Source organism: Mirounga angustirostris, unplaced genomic scaffold (genome assembly GCF_029215605.1).
Source record: "Mirounga angustirostris isolate CCGP_5_RB_7025 unplaced genomic scaffold, mMirAng1.0.hap1 SCAF_3, whole genome shotgun sequence".
Taxonomy (NCBI): domain Eukaryota; kingdom Metazoa; phylum Chordata; class Mammalia; order Carnivora; family Phocidae; genus Mirounga; species Mirounga angustirostris.
This window is the reverse complement of record NW_026991711.1, coordinates 73,006,798-73,034,017: the sequence shown is the minus strand read 5'-3', so window position 1 is coordinate 73,034,017 and position 27,220 is coordinate 73,006,798. Positions and strand designations below refer to the sequence as shown.

The window sequence follows — 27,220 nt, the reverse complement described above, 5'->3', positions numbered from 1 at the left end:
AGGATTTTTATTCCAAAGCAATTAATCTAAAATATAAAATGTAAGCATCAATTATCATTTCATTCCCTGAAAATGAAGAATAAAGAGTATAATCATCATGTTCTTTGTGTGTCGGAGTAAATGCGATGGATTTATGTTCTGCATCAGATTTTATAATCTAAGCTTTCTGGACTTAGTCCTACAAATTTATTGCTGTTTGTTTCTTTATTTACATGGCAAAGATTGTACTTTGTTCTTAAATGGATGGAGAAAATTGGAATGTCTGATTAGACACTATTCTGCTGAAAATGTCTGTCTTTTGAAGTGTCAGCCTACAGGTGTGTCCCTGCCTGCTGCCCAGACTTGCAGCAAGCACGCCAAGGGTTCCCTTCTATTTTCTTGCTCTAATAAATTGGTCCCCATCGGAGAGCAATGTGCTTCAGAACAAGCCAGGACAGGAGGAAGCCAACTGGGCTTATCCCTAGCCAGAAGCAGACAGCCAAGCAGACACGTAACTGTGACTGTAAAGTAAGTTGATTGATTTGCCTAGCCACGTGGGAAAACCAGTTTACTTTTCCTTCAAGGTAGAGAGTGTTTTTCCCATTTACAGGAAAGGAAACTGAGGCCCGGAGAAGTAACCAGACTAAGGGTATACGGCTAGTATGTGGGTATGACGCAAGACAGCCTGATTCCTCAGGCTCAGCTTCTCATGTCCGTGATGATGCCCATGTTACCTCCCTCAGGTACATAGGGAGATAACAAAGCTTTGTCAGAGCATATGCTCCAAAGAGTTCAATTTGAGGGAAAAACTGTGGACCAGTAATTCTTGTTTATTTCCAAGTTCAGGCTGAAACATGATGGAAATGAGGCTGCTCTTTGTATATCTTAACCATGAAAAGAGTCAGTGAGTTAGAGAGTATCTGGTTAGGAAACCAGATAGGGATTTCCTAATACTTGGTTGGTGAAAATACCATTTTCCATCTTGTTAAACTTCATCGGCATTATCTTTACATTCATTTTAACTGTTTAATCCATGTTGTACCAAAGCAGCACTTCATCATCCTGAAAGTGTAGAAAATATCTTCACAGATCAAGTAAATTAAGGGTGTGTGTTAGTTGAAAGGACTCTGGATGTGGAGTCAGAAAGGTCTGGGGGGGAGAATCAGGTGTACCCCTTACCAGTTGACCTTGGACAAGTCAGCCCTAGTTACCTAACAAAAAGGAAACAATAACTTCAAGGGTTCTTCTGAGGGTCAGTGAGATAATTTATTATGTTGTTAATCATTATGCCCATGATAGATACTATTACATAATATTTGTGTGTTTTAGTTAACACAATTATCAATACTATATAGCCATTTTTTTAACTTCTTAAAATAACACCTTATATTTGTTCAGTGCTTTATGTTACAAAGTAATTATATGTATGATTGTATTTGATCCCCATAAGAATTCTGAAAGATCAGTAGAGGTATCTTTATTTTACAGATACGTAACCAAGATCACAAGATCACTGAGCCTAGTAAGTGGCAGGACTGGGACACATCCTTTTCTCTACTCAGTTGTAGCTGCTTTGTCATTTTCTTAAGGAGACTTGAACATGTCTTTGATTGAGATCTAGAAAGTAAGAACGGCATAATCCCTCTCTGAAAAGCATCAAGAGATGGAGTAGGGAAAGTAAAAAGATAGAACAATTACTTGGAAATTCCATTTAATCTAGGTCTTTCAGGTAAGAAACCCTGTTCCGAAGCTTGAACTATCCAGAATGTGTGTTTTTGTATTGTACACATTAACTAGGAAGTTACCCACCTGCCCATATTGCCTGGAGCAGACCTAGTTCAAGAATGAAAGCAATGAACTGTTTGAAAAGCTGAAGAACTGGACCACTCACTGGCTTTCTTTTTATACATAGGATAGGGGGCTTTTGTATAATTTGTTTCTGATCACGTATTTCATGGGTTCTGGCTGTTTGAGGTCTTTCCCTTCCAACTGGTTCTCCGCTGTCTCCCTGTTAGCCCTTTAAAATCTCACTGAGTCTCACCAGAGGACTTGGTTAGCTCTGTCAAGTAGGCTGATTATTTTGATATCAAGTACATTGTACACAGGGAATCTCCTCTGGCTATATATAGGAAGATAGAATTTCCTTTATGTTATTTGGACCGATATAATCCTTCCACTTTTCATCAAAACAGAAATAATACAAGGGATAAAAATGAACATTCTGGAAGCTTTTCTTTACAGAATAAAAATGGAGATACTGAGATTAAAAAATACTTTGTTTTGCCAAATTCAGATCCTTAAGGGAACTACATTGTCCCTCCCAAGAAACATCAATACAAAGAAAGCCCCTTATATCTCTCATCTTTCTCATTCCTCACAATGCATCTGCAAGCTAGGACTTAATCTCATTTTACAGAGGGAAACACACTCAGAAGGTGTATAACTTGCCCTCGAACACCCAGCTGGCTGGTGGACCTGGCTCCCATTATACCACACTGTTTTCCAACATAAAACACGGGTTTGAATATTAAAAGGTTTTGATCTATCATGCTTTGAAGTTAATAATTTGGGTAATTTTTATGTAGGTTTTCGTTTTTATATGATTAGGCAGTCATAGTAAATTACTTAAAGAAACATTTGCCAGGCCGAGTGAGTTCCAGTTGTACCACTCCTGAATCCAGCCAGGACTAAGTTTCCCAAAAGCCCTTGCTGGGCAGGGTTTGCTTCCTGCGTGTGTTTCAGAACACAATTGTGGACATACTGTAGCACTGGGATGGTGTTAGCGCTGCTCTTTGCAGTGTTGGTCTCTAAAGGTAATGATCCTGGGTGAAAATATCATAATTATATGTCTATCCCCTTATATTTCCTACCAGGATGATGGAGAAATGCCATCTTAGGTTGGGGAGGTGGGGGGAGAGAAATACTGATAATTTTGAGTTAAATTTTCAAAAACAAAAGGTAACTATTTAGTTTTTCATTTTGGTTTCTTTCCTTCCATATTATAGTTAAAAAAAAAAAAAAAAAGAGCCCTGTAAATATTTGGACTTAAGGCCTCTCTGGAAACACTGTTTAGGAATTAATATAGAAATTTAGTGTATGGCCCAATTTCTATCAAGCAAATGCTAAGGGAGAATTGTGAATTTGGGGGTTTTGATATTTCAAGTGAGATGTGGAATTAGGTTCTGAGCCTTTGTATTGAGAACACAGTGCCCTTTTCTGTAAGCGTAAGTGTACATCAGACGTTGGGAGCAGGCCAGATTATGCTGTTTAGATAATCAGCACGATATATCTCTCTCAGAATTTTCCCCTCCAGTCTCAATTGGATACCTGTTCCATTTTTAACACAGTTCTAAACTCTCCACTAGCATTGCTCCAGCCAGTGAAACAGCAGCTGCTGCCCCATCCCTAAGGACGGATTACATGTCAGTAATACACACAAGGACTCTAGTAGGTGCAGCTACTTAAAAGCATAGCAGTAATAAAGGGACAGGACAAGTTGTGTTTAAGGTTTTTGACATTTATCTGTAAAATGCATAGTGAAACATTTGCTCCAGAGCATGCTTTCCTATTTCCCTTCTTGGTTAGATCATCACATGCAAGTCATTTATAGGTCTGAATAATGAAGTGTTACTTCAGAGTTGACTAGATCTTGAGTGTCCTGTAGCTGGCTGGTGCCCAAATCACCAGTTGTATCACCCTGAATGGATCCTTTCCTTTGGCTGTTGATCTGTTGTTTGTATGGTACGATACGAACCTAAAGCTTGGGTTAGCCGGCGATGGAATTGCCTCTGCTTTGGGCATTTCTCCTGCAGCACTTAGCCCTCCTGTGCTGGTTGGCTCCTACCCTTTGGGTATCTCCGCAGCCTTTCTGGTGCCGCCTCCTGAGCTGTTTGTCTCACCATCTGGAGGAACGTGTTTGCATTGCAGTGGAGCTCCGTACCTTCTGCGAGCTGCAAGGGAAGCCTCTCGGGGGGCTTTAGAAGGAAGTATAAAACCTTACTTGCACAGTTGTGCGGTTTGGGCTGACTTGTTTAGGGAAGCCATCTAAGTTGAGTACTTTGAACTTCTTAAAAGGTTTTCTTCAGAGGGATGCTACTCCCAAAGTTAGGTTCATATGTGTGCCTACCTGCTTAATTCCATTAACCGCTACATTATAGAAATAATGGAATTTTCCCCCCGTGCACTTGTATGTACAATAGCCAAGAATTTTTTAAATTGGAAAATGGGATTGAAAATTGCCCTGTTTTACTTAAATTCATTGTTATATAAATTAACGCCTGAAAGACAACTTGAAATGCTGGAGGGTTTGTAAAGAGTCTAGAACATAGTGATTGGTTTCAATAAATTATTTTTGTATGGTACATTCTTGTACCCAATTACTGATGTAGAAAATATTGTCTGTGTGTATGTGTACTTTTTTTTCCCCCCAGAAACTCTCTGCCAGTTTTGTAGGGGAAACTACTGTATCTCTCAAAGTATTCTTTGATACCTAGTGTGAAAGATAAGAGAACATGGGCGGTCAAGAGGAGGCCCAGGGTTGGCAGTCCACAGGCGTGAGGGAAGCACACTCGTCTGGATGGGTTCCTCTCTTCCATGGGCTCTTCATCATATCTTGCCTCTGTAGGCTGGGCTCTGCCTTGCACCGAGAGGCCCGGGGTGGTCACTGAGCCTGTGTTGGTGCCTATGAAGTGCAGGCTTTCTCTTCCTCTCAACTCACTGTGCATTGCTGGATTTCTAAGAATTAGATGTATCAATAGGTTTTCTTCCTGTCCAATTTCTAAAAATTGCTTAATTCAATTGACAGGTAAATTTTTTATCTTGAAATGCTACTTCAAGAGAATAGTTGCGAAGGTGTGTTTTAAAATGAAAACACTTTTTAAAGATCATGAAATGATTAGGAAATCCTACACATTCTGGAACTTTCTGTCTTCATTTTTTCCATTCCTTGGTGCTTGGCTGTAAGTATGGTTCATGATCATGTGTTGACTTGAACACTGAGATCTACAAGGAGGGGGCAGCTGATTTTCCAGCAGGTTACTGCGGCCTGCATAATGGAAGGAGAGAGCTTCAGCGGGGCCCACCAGGCTTTCTGCTGAGGAAGCATTGTCTAGGACAGTCTGCAGAGCCCTGCAGACCGCTTGTGTGAAATGGAGCTCCGTTAGGATTCAGACAAGTGATTTCCAGACCTCGCTTGTGGTGAGGTGGAGTCTCTGGTATGCACTGTCTTACCAAAGGACAGCATGCCAAACTTCAACCCTCGCTGAAGAAAGCTGTGCAGGCACACTTTAGAGGCTTTATACTGTCATTTTTTCTTTTGTACAACTGTTGTGGCTTGCTTTCTTTTTTGCATTTTGAATAACTATTTGGTGAGAGTTTGAATTTTATTTTATATTTTGGCTTTTGTGGCTTTCCGCTAGGTTTTCCCCTCCTTTACCAAATTCAGGCAGCTGCCATGTTAGGTTTTCTTTGCTTTCATACTGGCTCCCTTCCACGGCCATCTTTCTAGACGTTAAACACTTTTTTTCTTGCAGTTTTCTTTTCATCAGCTTCAAAGCATCTGTTCTCTTAAGGAGATAACAAAATGCTTTCCTTGCTTAAAAGAGCTCAATAATAATTTTGACCTTAGATTCTCTGGATTTATTTCTCCCTACTAATATTTCAGCATGCATAGATTTGCCCTACCGAAAAGATAATGCTGCTGTTCTTAGTAGAATTCATGGGCTTTTCTAGAAAAGTTAGAGTTTACTGTTTTCTAAGTTCATCCTCCACTATTCCCACCCCATCGCCACAAAGTTTTTTTAGTAAGAGATGCTTTTCTCCATAACATAAAATTTACCATGGCACATGTAATTAGGTCTTATGATATAAACTGGAAATGAATCCCTGTATGTTCTGCATGTGGCTCCTTAATCAGGATTTGAGAATAAATATCTGTAAAAGATACTTAACTACTTTGAAAATGAGGTCATTTCCTTTTGAGCCATTCCTATGGCGAAGCGTCTTATGACCTGAGTAATAAGGTTTTCCTCTAGGAGCTAAACTAGTAAGAGGCAGCCCACATATTAACTATTAACTGAAGCGTTCATCTCTCTATAAGAACCCACACTCGGAAGTCACCATACTATAACGGAAGTTGTAGAGATCTGAGAATGTCAAAGTCAAGGTAGAGGGTCTGAAGGGTTACCTTCACTACAACAGTTCTTGTCAACTGAATACAAATCAATACAGTAAAATATTACTACCTTCCCTTAAATGCCTCTCTCTCACTAGACTGAGCTCCTTGAGGGTTGGGAGCGTGCCTTCTAATAGAGCAGCGTAAGCGTTAACTAAGATCCTGGGCCCCAGAGTTCACATCCCAGGGTCATCCCCATCGCTTACTGACTCTTGTGGCTCTTTTCCTTACTTTCTCCTTACCTCTTTCTCAGTACACTAGCCATTACATAGAGGAGTTGTGAGGATTGGTGAAAGATACATGGTATGTAGGTACTTTTGCCGGTATTACATTTCATCCTAACCCCAGAGGTGCAAGTTAAGTGCCTATTATATCAATATAAAAAGGACACTTTCCTTGAACTGGGCAGGAAGGCAGCCCCATATATCACAAACACACATAGGTCCCTCTGTCACTAGGCATCTGGCACTCAGTGCAGTTTGTAACCCGGGAAACACCCCCGTCATGTTTTGACCTGCATCTTCGAGTGGAGATTGGTGGGTTGTACCACTGTTGACGTTGAGGCAGATACTGCTGTACAGGAAGGACTGGAGCTGCAGAAGGGGCTAGAAGAGAAAAGACACATTAGGTTGTTGAACCACCTCGGCATGGATGCAGTGGATTGTACCAAAAGAAGATGTTTCCCGGAAGTGCTGTGCTTCCATTTCCCTGCTTGTTTTAGGGTTTCACTTCATGGCTCTGCAGGTTCTGCAGTATTAGGAATGGTTCTACATGGAGGCTGAATGACATTTGCAATGTTAAACCATATTACTTGTATATATGTAAATATGTAGGTTTATATAGAGCATACAAGAAGTTCAGTAGTGATTCATTCATCATTTTATTATTTTACAGGGAAATTTTAAAATATTCAGAACTTGGGTTTTCACCTTTTTATTTTGAAGGTAATTAACCTTTTGGCAAATATATTAAAATTTCATCCACACTAAATGCAGTTACATATTGTTTTTTAATACTTTAGATTATTAGAACATAGTAGGACACAATTTATGTTCCTAGAACATAATTTATGGGGGCCTCTGGGTGGCTCAGTTGCTTGAACGTCTGCCTTCAGCTCAGGTCATGATCTCGGGGTCCTAGGATGGAGCCCCACATTCTCTCTTGCTTTCTCTCTCTCTCAAATAAATAAATAAAATCTTTGTAAAAAAAATAATAACTTATGTAAAAATCTTGATTTTAACAGTATAGTGATTTTGCCAAAATCAAAGCAAGAAAATAAATCTTATGGAATAAATACATAATATATGAACGTATATCTTTCTCTATCTTTCTGTATATATCCAAATATTACCAACTCATAAACAGAATTATCAGTGTGTGCAGTAAGTTAATACTATCATCTCTGGTATTTTGCTGACTTTCAGTCATTTAAAAAAACATAGCTTTTCACATGTTTTTTATTTTTATTGTAATGAAGGTATATTTAAAATGGTAGGAGGAATGAATATATTTAATAGCTTTTAGCTGATTTTATAACTTGTAAATATTTCGAAATATGGTCTGTGGGACTTTATTTGTCCCTCGGTGGGCCTGTGAGAAAGGAGTGGTAGTAACATCTGGTGTGGAGCAAACAGGAGATGAGGAAAGTTCTGCAGAGAAGGTAATACGTGATCTGGATGTCTGGTGACAAGGATGTGGCTGGCGTGCACAGCGGTTGGAGCAGAGAGTGTGGCCTGAGCAGAGCTCCACCCTGTAATAGCATATAAAGTGCCGCTGTTGGGCTGGGTGTCCCAGCCAAACTGGGCTTCTGGACTCACAAAGCTAAGGCCCAAGAACGTGGTAATCCCAGCGGGCACGTCATGTCTGGCAAGGCCTCAGGGAGCCAGGCCAGGAAGCTCCCACTGCGGTCTCCGTTAGCTTGCTCAGATTCCCAACACCGAGTACTTTTATTTCAAAGCGCAATTAGCATCTCCACTAAGAGATGGAGTTTAGAGAATGCGAACAGAGAGGAATGAAGTAGGCTTTGTCCATTCGCATAATGATGCAAAAGAATGATATTAGAAGCCAAACAAAGGTCATTTATCTGTGGTAGCACACAAAGGAAAAAGTGTTTTCTAGATAGGAAAGCTTGCTGAGATTTTCAAGCAGCCCTAGAGGATGAAAGACCTCCATCCTGACGAGAAAGATTCCAGCTGTGCCTCATTCTGAGCACTGACGCGGCATCTTCGGTCCACGTCTAGGCGTTCCCACTATGGTCTGATACTCCACATGGCACCCAGGCTACAGTGCTGGTGTGCCCCTGTTCCCGTCTGGCCGCCGCAGGGAGGGCTCAAGTTGCCCACGGCCATGGGCTCCTGTCATTGCATTTCTTTGCCCTGTGACACGTGATCTCACTGTTGTGTCTTCATCATCCTTGTCTCGTCTCTTCCATCTCCCCCAGCATCTCCTCCTCTGGCTACAGGTACAGTATTTTTACTTTTAAATCCTTGTGTTGTTGTCCTGTCCCACTCACACCCAGAACCATTCATTCCCCAAATCTTAACTGAGGACCAACCGTGTGCCAGACATAGGGAAAACTAGAGTGAAAAAGACCAACGTCCTGACCTCTAGGAGTTTGGCCAAGTAAAAAACACCTATCCTATGTCTTGTGCTTCTGATCAGAACACCCCGATCAAAATGAAATACTTTATCCTCATAACAACCTTGTAGGGTTATGATCATCAAAGTAAAAAGCAATCCGTGTTTGATTTTTCCAGCACTGCTTAAAATACCACTTCCTTCTTATTTTCTGGTCTATGTTGGCATGAAATCATCAAATTTTGTTAATCCTGCATTCAAATTCATGCTCCTCCATTGACCTCTGGTGTTTTATCACCATAAGTTGTTTTTAAAAACGAAGCAACTTTTCTCATATCTCCCCCTGTTATGTTATAAATATATACTGAGGCTCCCTCCCCACATTCCCCTAAGTAATCCAATATTTATTTCTGATGTACACATACAGGTCTTTATTTGATATACAGTCCCTACTGTAAGCCTCTATAGGGAAGGGCCTTGCTCACCATATAAATCATATTACAGAGCATGTGCTTGATAGAGGTTGGCCAAATTTAACATAATCTACAGAATTAACTTCTTGTGCTTCCAGCTTTTAACTATAAATAATTCTTTCCGTTTCCCAAATGATCTCAATGTTCCTAATGAATTTTACCTTTGAAATCCTTATCCACAATTTGATTTTTCTTACCTTTCTTTACAGCAGATAGGTGAACCCAGACAATTTGATGTTTTCTGAAATTAAATAAGGATGGCCTGAATTTCTTCATCTATATCTATAATAAAATTACCGAATAATACAGAACCCACACTTTGTCCTATGGTTTCTGCCAATCCATGTGGTCACTGATTATGAGCCTGTAGGCAGATGTCCAGCAGTGATCCGAATCATCTGTCCCTATTTTTTTATCAGAGTGTTCTGTGGTCTGACATCAAATCCTTACTGAAGATCAAGCAAATTGTTCCTTTTTTTTTCTTCTTCAAAACTTCCCACTCCATGGGAAGACACTGAGATAGCTATAGTAGAGTTGCTTTTAAATTTTGCCCAGCGCCCTGCTGTGTGTGGACAGCCGGGCATGAGCTGGTGGCCTTCCGCACTGATGATTGGCGGGGCCTGGCAGGGGCCTTCCGGTCAGCAGCAGCCAATGGCGCTGCGCTGGTTTCTGCCCATCTTCCGAGTCTTTGCGCTTGTCACCAGGTTATGCTTGTTTGAACACAAGGCCCTCGGCTAGTCTTACTCGACTTATTTGAACCGCTTTTCCCATCCATCACGTGACAGGTACTGTACACTCAGTTGATCAAAGGTAGCTTTTTTCGTCATCTTTTTTTTTTGAACTCTAATGATACATACAGAAAAGTGTATGCATCCTGAGTGCACAGCCTGGTAAGCAGAGCGAGTGCACTGAGTCACCAGCACTGCGATCGCAAAACGGAACGTTAGCGCAACAGAAACCGCTTCGGACTCTCTCTGTCCTTCTCTTACCTGTGGGTTTTTTTTTTTTTTTTTTTGAACAACTACTTGATGTTTAGCTTTTCTGATTTTATTCCTTTATTTATTTTTTTTAAAGTTGTTTTTTTTTTTGAGACAGAGAGAATGAGAGAGACAGAGAGCACATGAGAGGGGGGAGGGTCAGAGGGAGAAGCAGACCCCCCGCCGAGCAGGGAGCCCGATGCGGGACTCGATCCCGGGACTCCAGGATCATGACCTGAGCTGAAGGCAGTCGCTCAACCAACTGAGCCACCCAGGCGCCCCTGATTTTATTCCTTTAAAGATCTCATTTTCTCATGTTCTCCACTATTTAATTTGCCACCTGTCAGTCTCTGTTGTTTGATTTCAGTTGCCTTGGTTTTCTCCCTCCCCTTCCTGTATACTGATGGAGTTAGTTCACTCGGTTGATTTATGTGAGGAAAAAAACACAGACCCAGATAACTCAAAACTAATGTGCTCGACTTTGGATTTTAAGATGATTTTGCACCAGATTTGCATTCCCACTTGGCTTCTATTTCAGCTGCTATTATCATCCGTTTACGTTCCTTAAGCACGTGCCAGCTGGCTAATGGAATGAACAGGCCGTCCTGCGGAAGCCCAGCGAGGCTGGAAGACTGGGTGGAGCCCATAGACACGTGGATGGTGGAAAACCAAACTGCAGTTGGTTCCTGTGCCCAGAACGGTCTGCTTAATGAGCTGGCTTTCTTTCTAAGTGTTTATTCTAATATAATGAATTTGTTTTACAAAGAAAGCTTTAGGATGTTGAAGAATCTCAGTATCAAAATTACCCAGAACTAAATTTGTGTCTGAATAATTGTTTACTTGCTCAAGTTCTCTGCGCTTAGTGCTTCCATATCCTCCTGCTGCTTGCTTTTCTTGTATTTTAATGCAGCTTACACTTCGTTTCATCCTCTCGTTAAATAACGATCTTGTTTCCTGAGGTTGATGTTTCATAATCTTTGATGATTTAAGCCTCTGGGATAATGTGCAGTAGAAGCTGGCTTTGCTTCTTCCTTACCCAAGAATCATTAGCAAGTCTTCCAGGAAAAACAATAGAGGCCACAGTAAGTAGCCCAAAGAACTACCTGACTTTCTATTCTTCTCCCCTGAATTTCGAAGCTGGTGTTGTTATTTCGAGGCCAGAAGGCACGATTGCTAGGAATCGTTCTTTTCCTGTTTGGAAGTAAAGCCCTGCAGACGGAGCTCAGGCAGGAGAATTCGGGGTGGGAGGTGGTAGCAAATGCTCAACATTCTTCAGGCAAAATAGCGCAGAGTCCTTCCTTCCTCTGCCTCTCGCCTGTCCGGTTCTCCGAGTGAGTGCGGACTCAGCAGCAGCTCTGTTCAGCCTCCCTCCTCCCCTTCATTTTATTTTTTGCCTTTAATGATAAAGCGGAAACAATTCCTCAGCATTTGCTGTGCACACGTTTGTAGAGAAGATAGGTGGTAGAACCGAACCGGAAGCTCAGAGGATATGTAGCCTTAAACACGTGCAGGGGCTGTTTTGTTTGTCGGATTCTTCTCCCTCCTCTCCCCTTGCCCTGCTCCATGTCCCCCTCTCCTGCCCCTTCATCCCCTCTCCGCCTCCCCTACTCCCTGTTGTCCTCCCCCGCCTCCTCTCTCCCTCCCAGTCCCCTCTCCCCTCTCCTCCTCCAGGATCACTAGCAGTGCTGCCTTGGGCAAGTTAGGCAGGGTATTCACTTTCCTCATCTGTAAACTAGTTGCCATAACTATGTTGTCCTGTTCAAATAGGACAGCACTTTGCCAAAGGTAAAGCTCCATGCCAACGTTCGTTAGTGTTAACCCAATTACAAATACCAAACGTCTTGGGAGTGGGGTCCCACCTCCCATGCTTGCTGGGGACTGAGCGTGCCCCACCCCCAACCCACCACCCCCCTCCACCTCTTCGGTCACAAGTGAATTCCTTCTACCCCGGCAGCCTTTCTCATACCTATACCTTCTTTTCTCTTTGGTGGTGGTTGTAAGTCAGATCTCTGAAATCATGGCAGAGAAAGTTAATGATAGTGCTGGAGAGGGTTTTACATGAATCAAAACTATATAAAAATCAACTTCTGGGGCACCTGGGTTGGTTGGGCATTTACCTTCTGCTGGGGTCATGGTCCCAGGATCCTGGGATAGAGCCTCTGGGGAGCTTGCTTCTCCCTCTCCCTCTGCTGCTCCCCCTGCTTGTGCGCTCTCTCTCTGTCAAATTAAAAAAAAAAATCAACATAAAAAAAAAAAATCAACATCAAACTCTTGAAGGTGCCTAGAATATGGGCTCGGGATCTCTGCAAGGTCTGGGACTGAGTATTGTTTTCTGCAGATGTGCAGCATTTCAACTGTATTATGACACAAATGGGCTTTTTGTGGGCTGGTCCAAGAGAGCTAGGTAAACATTTTAACATGGGTTTTATGGGAAAATACATTCTAGTGTATTTGTGACTGATGGACAGTTTGTTCATAATTGGGGAACTGCCCAAACAAGCTTTTTCCCTTAAGATTTTTTAACTTTCTATTGTCAGAAGAGATCTAAGTATGGGTGGATCTAAGTATAATGGATTCCTGTTTTTATTTAGAAACTACCACATTTACTGATGGGAAGGGGGAGGAGGTGTATTTAGAATATTTTTACGCTTTGATTTTTTAACTTACATCTGTGAGGGTGAAAAAGGATCTTTGGAGCTAGATAGGATACATTTTTCCTTAAATACTGGATGAGACAAAGGCCTCAGATCACATCAATGGGATGTATTATTATTGTAAAGAGATGGGAGAAAGAATATGTAGGGACCAAGGGCAGGCTGCCCCAAGATGGGCCACTTTGCATAAAGATTATTTTGAATTCATCAAAACCCAGCAGATGCAAGAAAAAAAGCTCTCTGCCTCCCCCTCAGCTGCCTAAATTTACTTTGGAAAGGAGAGCCTGTACCAGGAAGAGAGCTATTAACAGAGATTTTACCTAAGAAACTGATCTACATAATAGGGAAACCTCTTTTTCCAAACATCTCCTCTCACCTTCCTGCTAATGGCCTCCCTCCCCTTTGTATCCTCAGGCCCTACCCCTCTCCTTAGCTCATTCATGTTGCCTGACTGTCTTTGCAATTTCTTGTCTCTATGGATTCCCCTTCTGTACACTATTAAATTTTATTTTCTCCTGTTAATCTGTCTTATGTCAGTTTGGTGAAGTTCAGCTCAAGGGGACCATAGTGCGGAGGAGGGTCTGTGATGATCTGTGGTAAGCAGATGCACTTACCTATTCCTGATGCCAGGGGGCTGGGCTGTGAAACACAGTCTGACTGAACAAGTCCAGGGGGTCAGAGAGCACATCAGTTGGTCAGTGTTTGGTTCTTTGCTGACCTGGTCAAGTGGGCTCTCCAGGATGGAGCAGAAAGTGTCCAGCTGCTGAGTCAGCTGAAAAGACATTTTTTTTTTTTTAAAGAGCTCACTGTCAATGGGAGTTTATTTAAAAATGTGTAAATTATACAAAAATAGCCAGATAGATTTGTTGAAGATCAAGAGGGTGGTGAAATAGTTTGACAGCATACTAAATAGAAATGTGGAGGTAAATACCAGGAGAAACAGATTTTTGTTAAGGGTTGAAATTAGGTTTTTTTTTGGTGAGTAGAGAAGGATGATGTAGAGGACTGCTGCATTTTATTATAAGTCTTTAAATAATATTTGCTTTTTTAAGCTATGTGCTTTGATAAAATAAGAATCATTATAAAATATTCATAAATGTTCACATCATTTGAGGATTATGTAAATTGTATCTACAATAGTGCTATAATAGCATAATTAAATGTTTTTATATAGAATCAATGTAAAATTACCAGTTTCAGAATTTGGTGATTGGATACATAGTTCTGTCTTTGGGCTGTATTTGTTTCCAACTTTATACCTCTCTTAACTTGAGTAATTATATATCATAAGTAATAGTAAAGTCAGGAATGATCATCTTCTATTTTACTACCCATAGCACCTGGCACAGTACCTTGGACATAGTAAAATCTCAGAATATGGTTGATAAATACATTTTCTGGAATTTTTTTTTCAATATCTTTCTAAAAATTGCATAAATAACACAGATTCACTCTAGAAAAAATAGAAAAGCAAACAAAAAAAATTAAAAATCACCCAGAAACTCATCCTACCATCTTGATAACGCCCCTCCAAATGTTTTCTTATGTAATATATACATGCAAATAAATTTGAAATAAAAATTATCCAGGGGTGCCTGGGCAGCGCAGTCAGTTGAGTGGTTGAGTGTCTGCCTTTGACTCAGGTCACGATCTTGGGGTCCTGGGATGAAGTCCTACATGGGGTTCCCTTACTTGGCAGGGAGTCAGCTTCTCCCTCTCCCTCTGAGCCACCCCCCCTTGTGTGCACATGTGCACGCAAGCTCTCTCTCTCTGTCTCAAATATATAAAATCTTTAAAAAAATTATCCAATACACACTGTACCCATGTTCTTAAGATACTTAAGTAGAATTTTTAAGTGAACAGGTATGTATTATTTTGAAGGTTCTTTATCATGTTGCCAAATTGTCCTCCAGAAATGTTATATCAGTTTCAGTCCCCATTAATAGAACAAAGAGTATTCATTTCTCTCACTAACTTAGGGGCAGAAACATACTTATCCTTGTTGGGTTCATTATTATTTCTTAGAATAATAATACATTTGCAGGTTTTAAATATGGATATAGCTTGTCATTTTGTCTTTAATTTTCAATGTTTTTCCCCTTCATATAAAAAGGGTTTTTTTAATGTTATTTATATGTTCAAAACCTATCAACCATGTTTTTTAAATTTTAAAAATTTCTCCCCAATTTTGAAATTGTATGCTTCGAAAGCTGTTCATTCTGCAAGATCATATATGTGGAAAGAACTGATTTTTCAGAAGTTAGTGGAGTGATTACCTCTCAAATCTCTTTTTCTCCCCATCAGGAAAGCAATTGAAGAACTGCTTAAAGAGGCAAAACGTGGGAAAACAAGAGCAGAAACCATGGGACCTATGGGTTGGTAAGTTTTTGAGTAATCTTCCTTAAAGCAATATTAAAGAGAAAGTCTTGACTGGAGGTGTGGATATGTAAATCTTTTAGCAGCCAGAGGGAATATAAAACTGTGGCGGTGGAGGAAATCACCCAGAGGTGAGCAGGGGAGTGGGAGCCCTGCTGAGGGCCAGCACTGGAGGAGCTCTGAGACCCTGAAGAAGAGGGCAAGGGGCATGGAAAGGAGAGTAGCCCTTAAGGGGTCTTTAAGATCCCTTAAGTCCTTAAGATCCCCAGGAGACATGACTACCTTTGACTGCCCAAAGGCACCGTGTGAGAGTGATATTATATCAGTGTCCATTGTTTAAGGATCTCTGTTTTAATTATAGTCCTTAGTAAATTGAAATTTCTTTTTAAAATTCTACTGGTAAGTATTTTGATTATGTGACAGTTCAGCTGTGTAGAACTAAAGTTTGCCTTTACAGTTTCTACATATAAAACAGAGCTCTAAAACTTAAAGTTTAGAAACAAAGGAAAAATTTAACCTTAAGAATTTAATTTTAAACATTTTTAAGCTTTACTTTAGCAGTAACACATGCATTCAATAAATATGCTGATTTTAGATCTTTTATCTAGAATGTAGAACCCAATACAGTGGAGAATTATGGGTAATGAAAAAGAGTAAGATGTAAAAATGAGATAGGAGTAGAAACTAGGCTTCAGAATATACCTCATTCTGTAGATTTGACTCTTAGAACCATGCACATGGTTTACATAAAAATATAAAGCAAAGTTAAACAGAGGGAAAAGGCAATCCTTAAAAATCAAGCAAAATAAAGCAAATAGACCTAAAAAGCCATTTAGTGGATGGCTTAGCTGCACATAAAGGAACTCCTTCATGTGATCTGAAATTGGACTCTATATCCAAAAGAACTACCAAGAAACCTTAAATTGTTTTCAGTCATCGTATTGTCAACAATACTGATGTTTTTCTGAAACTATTATATAACAGAATAAAGCAAAGTAAATATTTATATGTTGTAAATACCCAGATCTCCAGTGTCAAAGAGATAAAGATATAAAATCAAAGTAAAAACATATAATCCTACATTTGAATTGGAAATAACAGTACAAAGCCATGCTAGATTTTCTCTTTAAAAAAGAAAAGCTTTTTCCAGCTCTGTTCATGGGAAAGTGTTAGAAATGATGACCACCCACTCAGTAGCAGTGAGTGCCCCTGGCATCCAGATTGTTCTATATAAATACCATTTGTCACTGAAAGAAGACCAAGAACCTTAGAGAAATAACTGACTGCAGATCCGAGGTAGTGCCTGGAGTTCACCAGACAGCAAGTTAGAGGTCACCATCCCCAGGACTGCCCTCACTTCTTACACCAGCTGCAAATTCAGGAGGTTCCCCACAGTACCCTCAGCTTCCTTAAGTCACTGATGAATTCATACAATTTACAGAAAACTATGATACTGACAGTTACCGTTTATTACAGGGAAAGGATACAGATTAAAATCAGACCTAATAAGAGGCTTATATAAAGGGCATTGTCTGAGAGGGTTCCAAACATGAAGCTTCTGTTGTCCTCCCCCCATGGAGTCGGGACACATTACCCACCCAGCTTATCAGGGAAGCTCACCCAGGCCTTGGTATTCAAAGTTTTTATTGGGATTCCATTACTTAGGCATGATTGATTGATTGTTCACATAGTTGATCTCAGTCTCCAGGTTGACCAAGACTACCTGACTCAAAGCTCCCACCCTAAATCACATGATTGGGTTTTTTGGTTTTTTTTTGTGGGGCGTGGGGGGCATGGTCAGCTCTTACTCTAAGACCATCAAGTGGGGCCTGTCCCATCCTAAGATCCAAACAAAGACATTTCCGTCAGGTGTGACATTACCTCCCAGAATTGAGATTACCTCCCAGAAGCCAGACCTCTCTGTGTGTAAGGCCAAACTCTTACTACACAGGCAAGAAATGTGTAAGAGGATCCAGAAAGTGATGTCAGAAGGACTTAGGAAACAACCTGAAAGACTTCCCACCAGATGGGATAATTTGATCACCAAGAAGAATAAAGCTATAATGATTGAGATACCTAAAATATGTTAAAATCCATAAAGTCATAATGATAATCACAACAAGAAGCTTAATGATCCCTTTTGGAGAATGCTATGGAACCAAATCATTATTCATAAAATTGGCAAGTAGAGAAGAAAAATAAAACATTTATCCTGTTCCCTGTACAAATTATACCTCAGAGTTACCAAATAATTGGTGAAAGAAAACTTCCTTGTAGAACTGTGTCTATTAAATGTACAAGGACTACAGAATAAGATCATCATTTGAATTCTTAGCAACGCAATAAGAAAACAATCTGATTTAAAAATGGACAAAAGATTTGAACAAACACTTCACTGAAAATGATATAGGATTGGCCAATCAGCATATGAAGAGATGCTCAAAACATTAGTTACCAGGAAAATGCAAATTAAAACCATAGTTAGTTACCACTATACATGCACTAAAATATCTAAAATTAAAAAAGACTGACAGTACCAAATAAGGATGAGGATGTAAAACAATTAGAATGCTCACACATTGTTGGCAGAAATGAAAATGATACAGCCATTTTGAAAAATAGCTGGCTGTTTCTTATACATTCGCCATAGAGAGTTCTTCTAACCAATTACCAGAGAATTGAAAACTTAAGCCTACATAAAAATCTGGACAGTAATATGCACAGCACTTCTATTCATGACAAAACTGGAAACAACCCAAATGTCCACTAACTGATAAATGGATAAACAAATTGAGGTTCTAGCCATACATTCAGTGCTACTCCACAACAAAGAGGAACAGAAGCAGACAAACTGCATGAATGAATCTCAGGGACACCCTGGTAAGGGAAAGAAGCCAGACACAAAACCTTACACAGTGTGGGATGCCTGGGTGGCTCAGTCGGTTAAGCGTCTGCCTTCGGCTCAGGTCATGATCCCAGGGTCCTGGGATCGAGTCCCGCATCGGGCTCCCTGCTCCGCAGGGAGCCTGCTTCTCCCTCTGCCTCTGTCTCTCTCTCTGTCTCTCATGAATAAATAAATAAAATCTTTAAAAAAAAAAAAAAACCTTACACAGTGTAAGATTCCATTTATGTGGCATTCTAGAAAACCCAGAACTGTAGGGACCAGAAAGCAGATCATTGGTTGCCAGGAAGTGGGGGCAGAAAGAAGGGATTTACTGCAGAACTCTGTGGGTGACAGAAACAGTCTGCATCTTGATTGATGTGGTAATTACATGACTTTGTACATTTGTCGAAACTCTTCACACTGTTACTTAAAAAGGATAAATTTTATTCTGTATGAATTATACCTCGTAAACCTGATTTTAAAATAAGAAGAATGTCCTCATTTTCAATCCCTAAGGACACACTGGTCCTAGGCGAAGGTCACTGGCTACTAACCTGACCAGATGAGGAGTTGCTGGGGACAGTTCTGGGACAGGACAGGCTGACCACACCTGAACTCACTAACCCATCTCCGGCCATGAAAAGATGCAGTAGGAAGAGCACGCCACCATTTCTGGGATATCCTTGTCAAAAGATTGGACCCAAATCTGATAAGATCTCCAATTAGAACTACTAGTTCGCAGGAAGTACCGAGGGCGGAGGAACACATTAACTGACACCATAGGGATATAATCACAAAAATCCAGTATGTGGGGAACTCTACAGGACAAACAACCCAGTTTCTTTAACAAATTGCAGAGAAAAGAAGGAGGGGTATCCTATGAACTAATAGATTTGAGACACAGCAAATAAAATGTATATTTTATTTGGATGCTTATCCAAATTAACTATAAAAAGACATTTATGAAATAATTGGAGTATTTGATGATATTAAGGAATTAATGTGGATTTTTTAGGTGTGATAATGGTTTTGCTATTATTTCATTTTTTAAAGCTATTGTCTTTCAGAAATTCATTCTGATGTATTTATGGATAAAGTGATAAAAAATGAAATAATCCAGTGTGAGTCAATCTGTATGTAACATATGTATGTAATCATCTTAGATTCAATAAAATACCCTCCTCGTGGAAAGATAGTTATACAGCTTTGGTGAGATAAGATGTCAGGAAGCATTCGGCATTTTTCCTGTCATGCAACAGTCGGTCAGTGTTAGTTAGATCTGTTCTTACCTTCTTACCAGCCCTCCTCTGTCCTTTACAGAGAGAAAGGTGCCTCTACTCAGGTGAATCAAATTAGTACAAATTTGGTTAGTGGGGCAGGCTGCTTAGGTGTTCAGTATAAGGCTCAAATCTATTAGTTCATAGGATACCCCTCCTTCTTAGGTCTTCAGTATAAGACTGCGATCAGGTTGAACATAGCCACGGGCCCAATCCAATACCATGTGTGAAAGAATCAGTGTAGAGCTAAATCATGAATTCATGGCTTGGCAAGTGAATAAGAAAATGTCAGTCAGCGTTCTTGCTATGTTAGGAGTGCTCAAGGAGATCAGTTGCTTCTAGGCAGCTCTCCGGATGGAAGTCATTTATCCTGACAATCTTTCTGCCCCTTACTGGCTTAGTAGAACTTTCTGATAGTGAGAGAACTAGTTTATCAGTGTCAGCTCTGTTTCCCCTGGAGAGAGTTACCACATGTACAGGTTGTCCTGACATTTGTAGAAGTACTGATGTGCGCGTTGAGCATTATATCCGGAAGGTCGGCAGTTGCACAAAGTTGTCGAGGACCCAGGTCTCTTCCAGTTTTCCACATCTCCCAGCCATAGGGTGTGATGCTTTTCCACTTGGCCCAGTATGGTGGCAGCCATTCAATCCCATTTCAGTTAGCAGAAGGGAAGAAAAGGAGAAGGAAGACGCGCCTCCCCTCCCAGAAGTTGCCTACACCGTTTCTACATATACGCCATTGGTCAGAATTTCCTTTCATGTCTTCACCCAGCTCAGCTACAAGGTCAGGAGTTCAGTCTTTTTTTCCCCCAGGAAGTCATGTGCCAGACAAATATCTGGGGTTCTTTTACTGTAGAAGAAAGGAAGAACGGATATTCGGGGACAACTGGCAGCCTCTTCCCATGAAGGAGGGAGAAGCATGTTGAAAAGGGAGTAAAAGATGGCAGGCCAAATAAAGCATTCCAGACTGAGAAGAGGCAGATCCTGGGAGAACAATATGTGAAACTTCCAAGTTCCCATTATTCTATAGGATAAGAATTCCTGCTGACATGGCTATTTTCCTCAATTGTCTTGTAATGGTGGTCCCCCGACTTTTTGGTTTTAGGGTCCAACTCTTAAAAACTATTGACCACAAAGAACTTTTTTAATGTGGATTATCAGTATTTACTGTATTTGAAATTAAAACTGAGCAATTTTAAAGGATTTATTTATTAATACATTTAAAATAATAAGCCTATTACATGTTAAAGGAAATAATATACCTTTTATAAAAATAACTGTATTCACAGAAAAAATACTGCGTTAAAGCAATATTGTTTAATATTTTTGCAAACCTCCTTCATGCCTGGCTTATAAAAGACACCTAGAATTTCATGTATGCTTCTACAGTCTGTTGTTTTGATTGAAGTATATGAAGACAATTCAGCCTCACACCAATATATATTTGGAAAAGGAAGAAGTATTTCAATAGTCTTTCCAGAAAATTATGGTATCCTTTAATCCTTCATCAAAACTTTGCAAATAACCTCGAAGAGTGGTAGTTTCTTAACATTCTTTTTAATAATGTAGACTTTTCATGTTCTGCTATAATAAAATCCCTTCATCTACCTTGCACCTTGACTGGATCGTCTCCTCATAGATGATTTTATAACATCATGCATTGGTCATCTCAAAAATGTTGGTTCACTGAATCATCCTCCAAATGTTAACACATTTCATTATATAATATTAAAAGAATACATTTGTAAATATCACCACTAATCTCATCCGAAAAGTCTTTTAAATGTTGGGAACTTGTCAAGTGCACAGTTTTCCAAAAGTCTAATTTTCTTTCACTTGAAAACTCAGGTTTTATCATTGCCAGTGAAAACTGTGAGTTATTTTCCTTGAAGTGTCAGACTCACTCACATCTGAATAACCAGCTAGTTCACTTGCAAGTCAAACATTCACACAGGTTCTCTTCCTTGAGGCAGTTTTTGGTTCAGCACACCCGGACAGATACGGGCTATGCAAACGGATCTAGCTGAAGGACAGCCATGACTTGTGTCTGCTCCCTGGTGCTGAGACAAAGAACATCTTCCCCATCATGCTCATCCTGGGAGGATAACTGGTTTTCCGTCTGTTTCTGTGTGTGTGTGTGTGTGTGTGTGTGTAAATAAAAGCTTTTAACTACTAATCCAGTGGTTCCCAAACTTATCTGCACATTTGAAATCATCTGGGAAGCTTCCCAAAATACTAATGTCTGTGTCCCACTATCAAAGATTATTAGTTTGGGGGGCGCCTGGGTGGCTCAGTTGGTTAAGCAACTGCCTTCGGCTCAGGTCATGATCCTGGAGTCCCGGGATCGAGTCCCGCATCAGGCTCCCTGCTCGGCAGGGAGTCTGCTTCTCCCTCTGATCCTCCCCCTCTCATGCTCTCTGTCTCCCATTCTCTCTCTCAGATAAATAAATAAAAAATCTTTAAAAAAAAAAATTATTAGTTTGGGTATGGCCTGCGCTTTGGGGTTTTAAAAAGATACCCAGGTGATTCTAAAGTGCACACAAATTTGAAAACCACTATAACAATCCCTATATATTATAAAGAATGAAACCAACCTGCTCTGCAGAATTCAGAGCATTCCCACACCTCTCCCAGGGGCAGACGGCTCTATAGCACTCGGGTAGCCAGATGCTCAGCCACGGGAGTTCCAAGTTCCATCCCTGTCAATACACCTTCTTGGACAGATCTTAAAGGAGTAGACAATCTGTTGCTTCCTAGTGGGCCATGGTCTGTTTTTCTAAGCATCTAGGAGAACTTTGTATTTGCTTTAAAGTTTAAAATAGAACTAGAGTGCCATTTTTTTTCCTCCTGGATATTCCATGAAAAGATCTTAGTGAGGTAGTTGAGCCATTGCCAGAAAGAGATTGCTGAACTAAAGTAAATGCCATGGAATGCCATTTTTTATTTTATAAAGAAAGAGACCATTTGGTGCTCTGTATTTCCATGGATGTATTTCAGCAAAAGAATCTCTTCAGAAGCTGTTCTTATCAGAGGCCTCAAGGGAGCTGAAATATGGGCCCATATGACTTCCTTTTAGTCAACATAAAGGAATTTATAAGCACAAATTTCAGAAATTCGTCCAGCTTCATTGTCCACAAAGCTGTTTCTATTCTAGTCATTTTCACATCAGCTGATCTGTAGCCCAGTGTAATTTTTTAGTCCAATGCTTGCAGAACCTCAGCCTTATACTTGGAAAGGCTTATATTCTGGTATGAAAAGTTACAAAGATGGGAGTTTGACAGAAAATGAAAATTCAGTTTTTCTAACCCAGTTTTAAGGCAAATGGCATTTTGGGGTGCTTTTCTGTTTGGTGTGGTGGTCACTCCGGTGATAAGGGGAAAAATCACGTACATTGTTCTTCCATTGTGTGTCATCCGCTTGTTGGTTATTTCTCGAGTCTTTATGCAGGCATTTTTTTTTTTTTTAATTCATTTGACTGAGCACCAGTAAGTATATTAAAAGGCCAGGCTCAGTGGGGCGCCTGGGTGGCTCAGTCGTTAAGCGTCTGCCTTCGGCTCAGGTCATGATCTCAGGGTCCTGGGATCGAGCCCCGCATCGGGCTCCCTGCTCCGCGGGAAGCCTGCTTCTCCCTCTCCCCCTCCCCCTGCTGTGTTCCCTCTCTCGCTGTGTCTCTCTCTGTCAAATAAATAAATAAAATCTTTAAAAAAAAAAAGAGGCCAGGCTCAGGCAGCAGTAAAAAAGACTCCTGTCCTGGCCTTAAAGTTGTTAATCCATTGGTGGATATGGACAAGTGAGCAGGTGAGCACAATGCAGCGTACTAGAACAAGCAGGCGGGCAAGGGAGGGCTCCCATTTCAGAATAGACTCATGGACGAGGCTCTTGGCAGTATTTCAGGGCCCAGAGATCGAAAGCCTTTACAGCTAAAGAACATGGGGCCCAGAGGGGTTTCCTAAGGCCCCAGCTAGCTAATTGCTGCTGAATGGATCATCATTTACTCTCTCGTCCCCCACGTAATGCTCCGTGTACTGCACCACCTCTCTTCCATGTGTTACTTCCCGATAGCGCACAGGCATGTCCGTGCCCCCTGCCCCCAGCTTCCCACATGCCTTTCAGATCCAGTCATGAAAGGGAATCAGAGAGCCCTGTGTGTGTTAGCACTGGATCATATCGCTATGGAAATAATGTGTGCCTCTACGGGAGTAGGAGGCCGAGGACGACAGCCTTGTCGTCTCTCTCAGGACACCACCATTCACACAGCTGCTTCTGGGCTTTATCTTCACACATCCTCTGTTCCTCTTGCTGGTCTGCTAAAGAGCACAAGTACGCAGACAGATAGCCTGGGATTTATCTTTGCTGCAGGACCCAGCCTAATGCCTTACATATGCAAGATTCTCAGACCTTTAAACATCAATAGTATATGTATATACGTACAAACGTGTCAACTATCGCACATTACTTTTGGGTATAGCGTTGGGGACCGACTACACTGAAAAGCTGCCTTGGGCCTCAGGACTGTTGTCCACAGAGTAATTAAGGACTAAGAGTTGAGTAATGGCGGTGACTTGTCACACTCTAGAAGAATTTCCTGGGCAGCCGCATGCTGCGGCATTGGATTGTCAGATTACAAACCGCAAGCGTCACGGGTGGTTGTGGTTGTGGCAGCATTAAACAACAAAATGAGTTGCAATCCACCACAGCCCCAAGATGAAAAATATTACTTTACCCTTGTCTCATGGAGTGTTTGGGGTGCAGTCGTGCCTTTTTCTCCGGGCGTTCTTTTGTACTCCCATCCGTGATAGTGCAAAGGAACGGACAGAATGGAGATACAGTGCTGCTTGCCAGTGCAGTGTGGAAATAAAGGAGTGAACTGGAGAGCATCCCATGGAAACTTGCTCCTGTGATCCCAAGGCCTCTATTTCCCTCACCACAAAAATAAGAATCATAATTTCCCAGTGCCTGTTGTACTTCACAACTCTGCAAATCCAGTGCGTGTAGGGAGTTTTCTGCCCTTGTCCCAGCCTTGTCCCTGTCGGTGACTCTCCACTTGACATTGCATACAGACCTGCTGCTTGGTGCCCTGCCGGACGAAGCAGCCTTGGCAGCAGGCGTGCCGACAGGCTCTTCACCCGTGGTTTCTTTGCCTCGCTGCTCTGGTGATTGGCCACCTGGTTCCACTGCAGCGGGTCTTTGTCTCTCTCTGCTCCGTCTTCCCCATCTGGGATGGTGTTGGGAGGGTGGACTTTGGCATCAGACCCCCTGATTCCAATCCTCCTAGCTTGGGATCTCAGATAACTTGTTTTTCTTCTCCTGTCCGCTCATAAAGTGCTGGATGGTTGGAGAAATGGAACAAGGTGACATCAGTGATGCCATGGCATGGGCCATTACTTCATGGAAGTCAGTGTCAGCAGTGTTATGATTCCCATTGGCTAGTGATTGTGTACCACTATCTGATGGGTCATACTCACGGAACTATTTTAGAATCCAAAAGTGGCAGGTCTAGGGCACCCGGGTGGCTCAGTCAAGCGTCCAGCTCTTGGTTTCGGCTCAGGTGATCTCAGGGTCCTGAGCTCGAGCCCCACGTCAGGCTCCAAGCTCACCAGTCTGCTTGAGATTCTCTGCCCCTCCCCCACCTGTCTCTCTAAAATAAATAACATCTTCTTTTTAAAAAGTGGCAGGTCTGACTCTGTAGCATGCTAGATATTACTACTTCTATCCTTCAGCAGTAAAGACAAAAACTGTTAAAACCAGAAAGAAAAAAAAAATCACATATCTCAGCCCCTTTCTGTTCTCTAAGTTTGTTTACAGTCTACTGTTTTTCCCAAGTCAAGGATGATAACTGCAAGGAGGAAGTGCCTTATTTTTACACATTATGTTATATCGTGTGCCCACTCAAAAAGAGAGAGAGATGAAAAGCTTACAATTCCAGCCTCAGTCAGTCCGCAAGTCTCTCCAATGGCAGATTGTCCAGAAATCCACCTCTCCTGGGGCATGCAGAAGCCTTCACAGCTTCTGAGCTGACAGCTTTGGAAGTGAAGTAAAGTGCTTCCCTTTTAAAGTTTACCAGAGCCAGGATGTCAGAGCTGTTGTGGGTACTCTCCCAATGCAGCTGTAAGCGGTCTCATTATACTTCGAGTTTTATATCCCTTTATGCTAAAATCAGCTCCTCCCACATGAGCTAGTATACTTTTCTAAAACCAAAAATAAAAACAACTGGCCAGGGTTAGAAAGCGGACACTGTGTTGGTCAGAGCCGCAGACGGGGAAGCAGCCACTCCGTCTGGTGGCCCCTTCAGTCCCCAACCCCGGAAGCATGTCTTGGGACATAGCTAGTGACGTTATATGGTGCAAATGCCACAGCCTGTGCTCTCGCTCCAGGGCTCAGGTTTTACCTCAGCGCAGATACGAAAAGCCCTGGAATGGTGGGTACCCAATGCTAGCTTATCATGTCATCTCAAGTATAGGGGGAAATGGTACCAAGGAAGAGCTGAGAAACAAGACAGAGATCAATGAAATGAATTTTCTTTTTTTTTTAAGATTTGATTGATTGATTGTTGGGGAGGGGTAAAGGAAGAGGGAGAGAGAATCCCAAGCAGACTCCTCGCCAAGTGCAGAGCCCAGTGCAGGGCTCGATCTTACAACCCAGAGACCATGATCCCAGCCGAAATCAAGAGTCAGGTGCTCAACTAACTGATCCACCGAGGTGCCCCAGAACTGAGTTTTCTAATGGGATGAATGAGAGGAGAGTAATTTTCTAAAGGCTTAACATGCAGAACACGAGCAGAGAAGTTTAAAACTGGGACAGACTTCGGAAATCATCTACATCCTCAGCCTACAGTGTTACATCTGAAGAGCATCTACAGAGCTTACACAGTATTAGGAAATGCAAATTATAACCTCAAGTAAAACTTCCAGGTATAGAAGTCTAAACATTTGAAGTACCAAACTTTTTTTCTTTTAAACAATTTTATTTATTTGACAGAGAGAGAGCACAGGTAGGGGAAGCAGCAGGCAGAGGGAGAGGGAGAAGCAGGCTCCCCGCTGAGCAGGGAGCCCGACGTGGGGCTCGATCCCAGGACCCTGAGATCATGGCCTGAGCCGAAGGCAGACACCCAACTGACTGAGCCACCCAGGTTCTCCACAAAAACTTTTTTTTTAAGATTTTTTATTTGAGAGAGAGAGAGTGCACATATGCATGAGCAGGAGAAGAAACAAAGGGAGAGAATATCCAACTCCCACCGAGCACCAGCCTGCCACTGGGCTCCATCCCACCAGCCTTGAGACCAGGAACTGAGCCAAAACCAAGAATCAGAAGCTTAATCAACGGAGCCACCCACGTGCCCTGAAATACCAAAACTTTTTAATTTTAACCATTTTTATGAAAATTTCTATAAAATCCCATTAACTTTTTCTTGATGGCTCAGGTTTTATTTGTTTTTAATTTTTTTTTCATTGAGAAACACCAGATAGCCTGCTCTGTTCTTGATTAGCTTCTTATCTCAGGTGATTTGAGACTTTAGGATGTTATCTTGAGTTGCTATCAAGGAGAAATCCCTGCTATGTTAACTAATGTGCTATATATATTCTTTTTCATGAAGAGAGAGTGAATAATAATAATAATATAGGTCCACAATCCCTTGTTTAAAACCCTTGAATCCCTCTGTTTCTTTTTTCTTTTTTTTTTTTTTTAAGATTTTATTTATTTATCTGAGAGAGAGAGAGAGAGAACGAGAGACAGAAGGCATGAGAGGGAGGAGGGTCAGAGGGAGAAGCAGACTCCCCGCTGAGCAAGGAGCCCGATGCGGGACTCGATCCCGGGACTCCAGGATCATGACCTGAGCCGAAGGCAGTCGCT

The 27,220-nt window shown here is 41.4% G+C and overlaps 1 protein-coding gene across 3 annotated transcripts in view; it reads left to right on the top strand.

The window, feature by feature from the left end:
- Positions 1–27,220, top strand: part of LOC123839605 (protein POLR1D-like) — a 44,882-nt gene that overhangs the window by 12,356 nt on the left and 5,306 nt on the right. For 2 of the 3 annotated variants that reach the window (XM_064586270.1, XM_045869242.3), the window contains one exon: positions 15,137–15,211. In XM_064586270.1, the coding sequence (XP_064442340.1) occupies positions 15,195–15,211 (17 nt within the window). In that variant the 5' untranslated portion in view covers positions 15,137–15,194. Of the gene's footprint in view, positions 1–8,391; positions 8,613–15,136; positions 15,212–27,220 lie in introns of all 3 variants that reach the window. The other variant, XM_064586271.1, reaches the window with a different exon arrangement.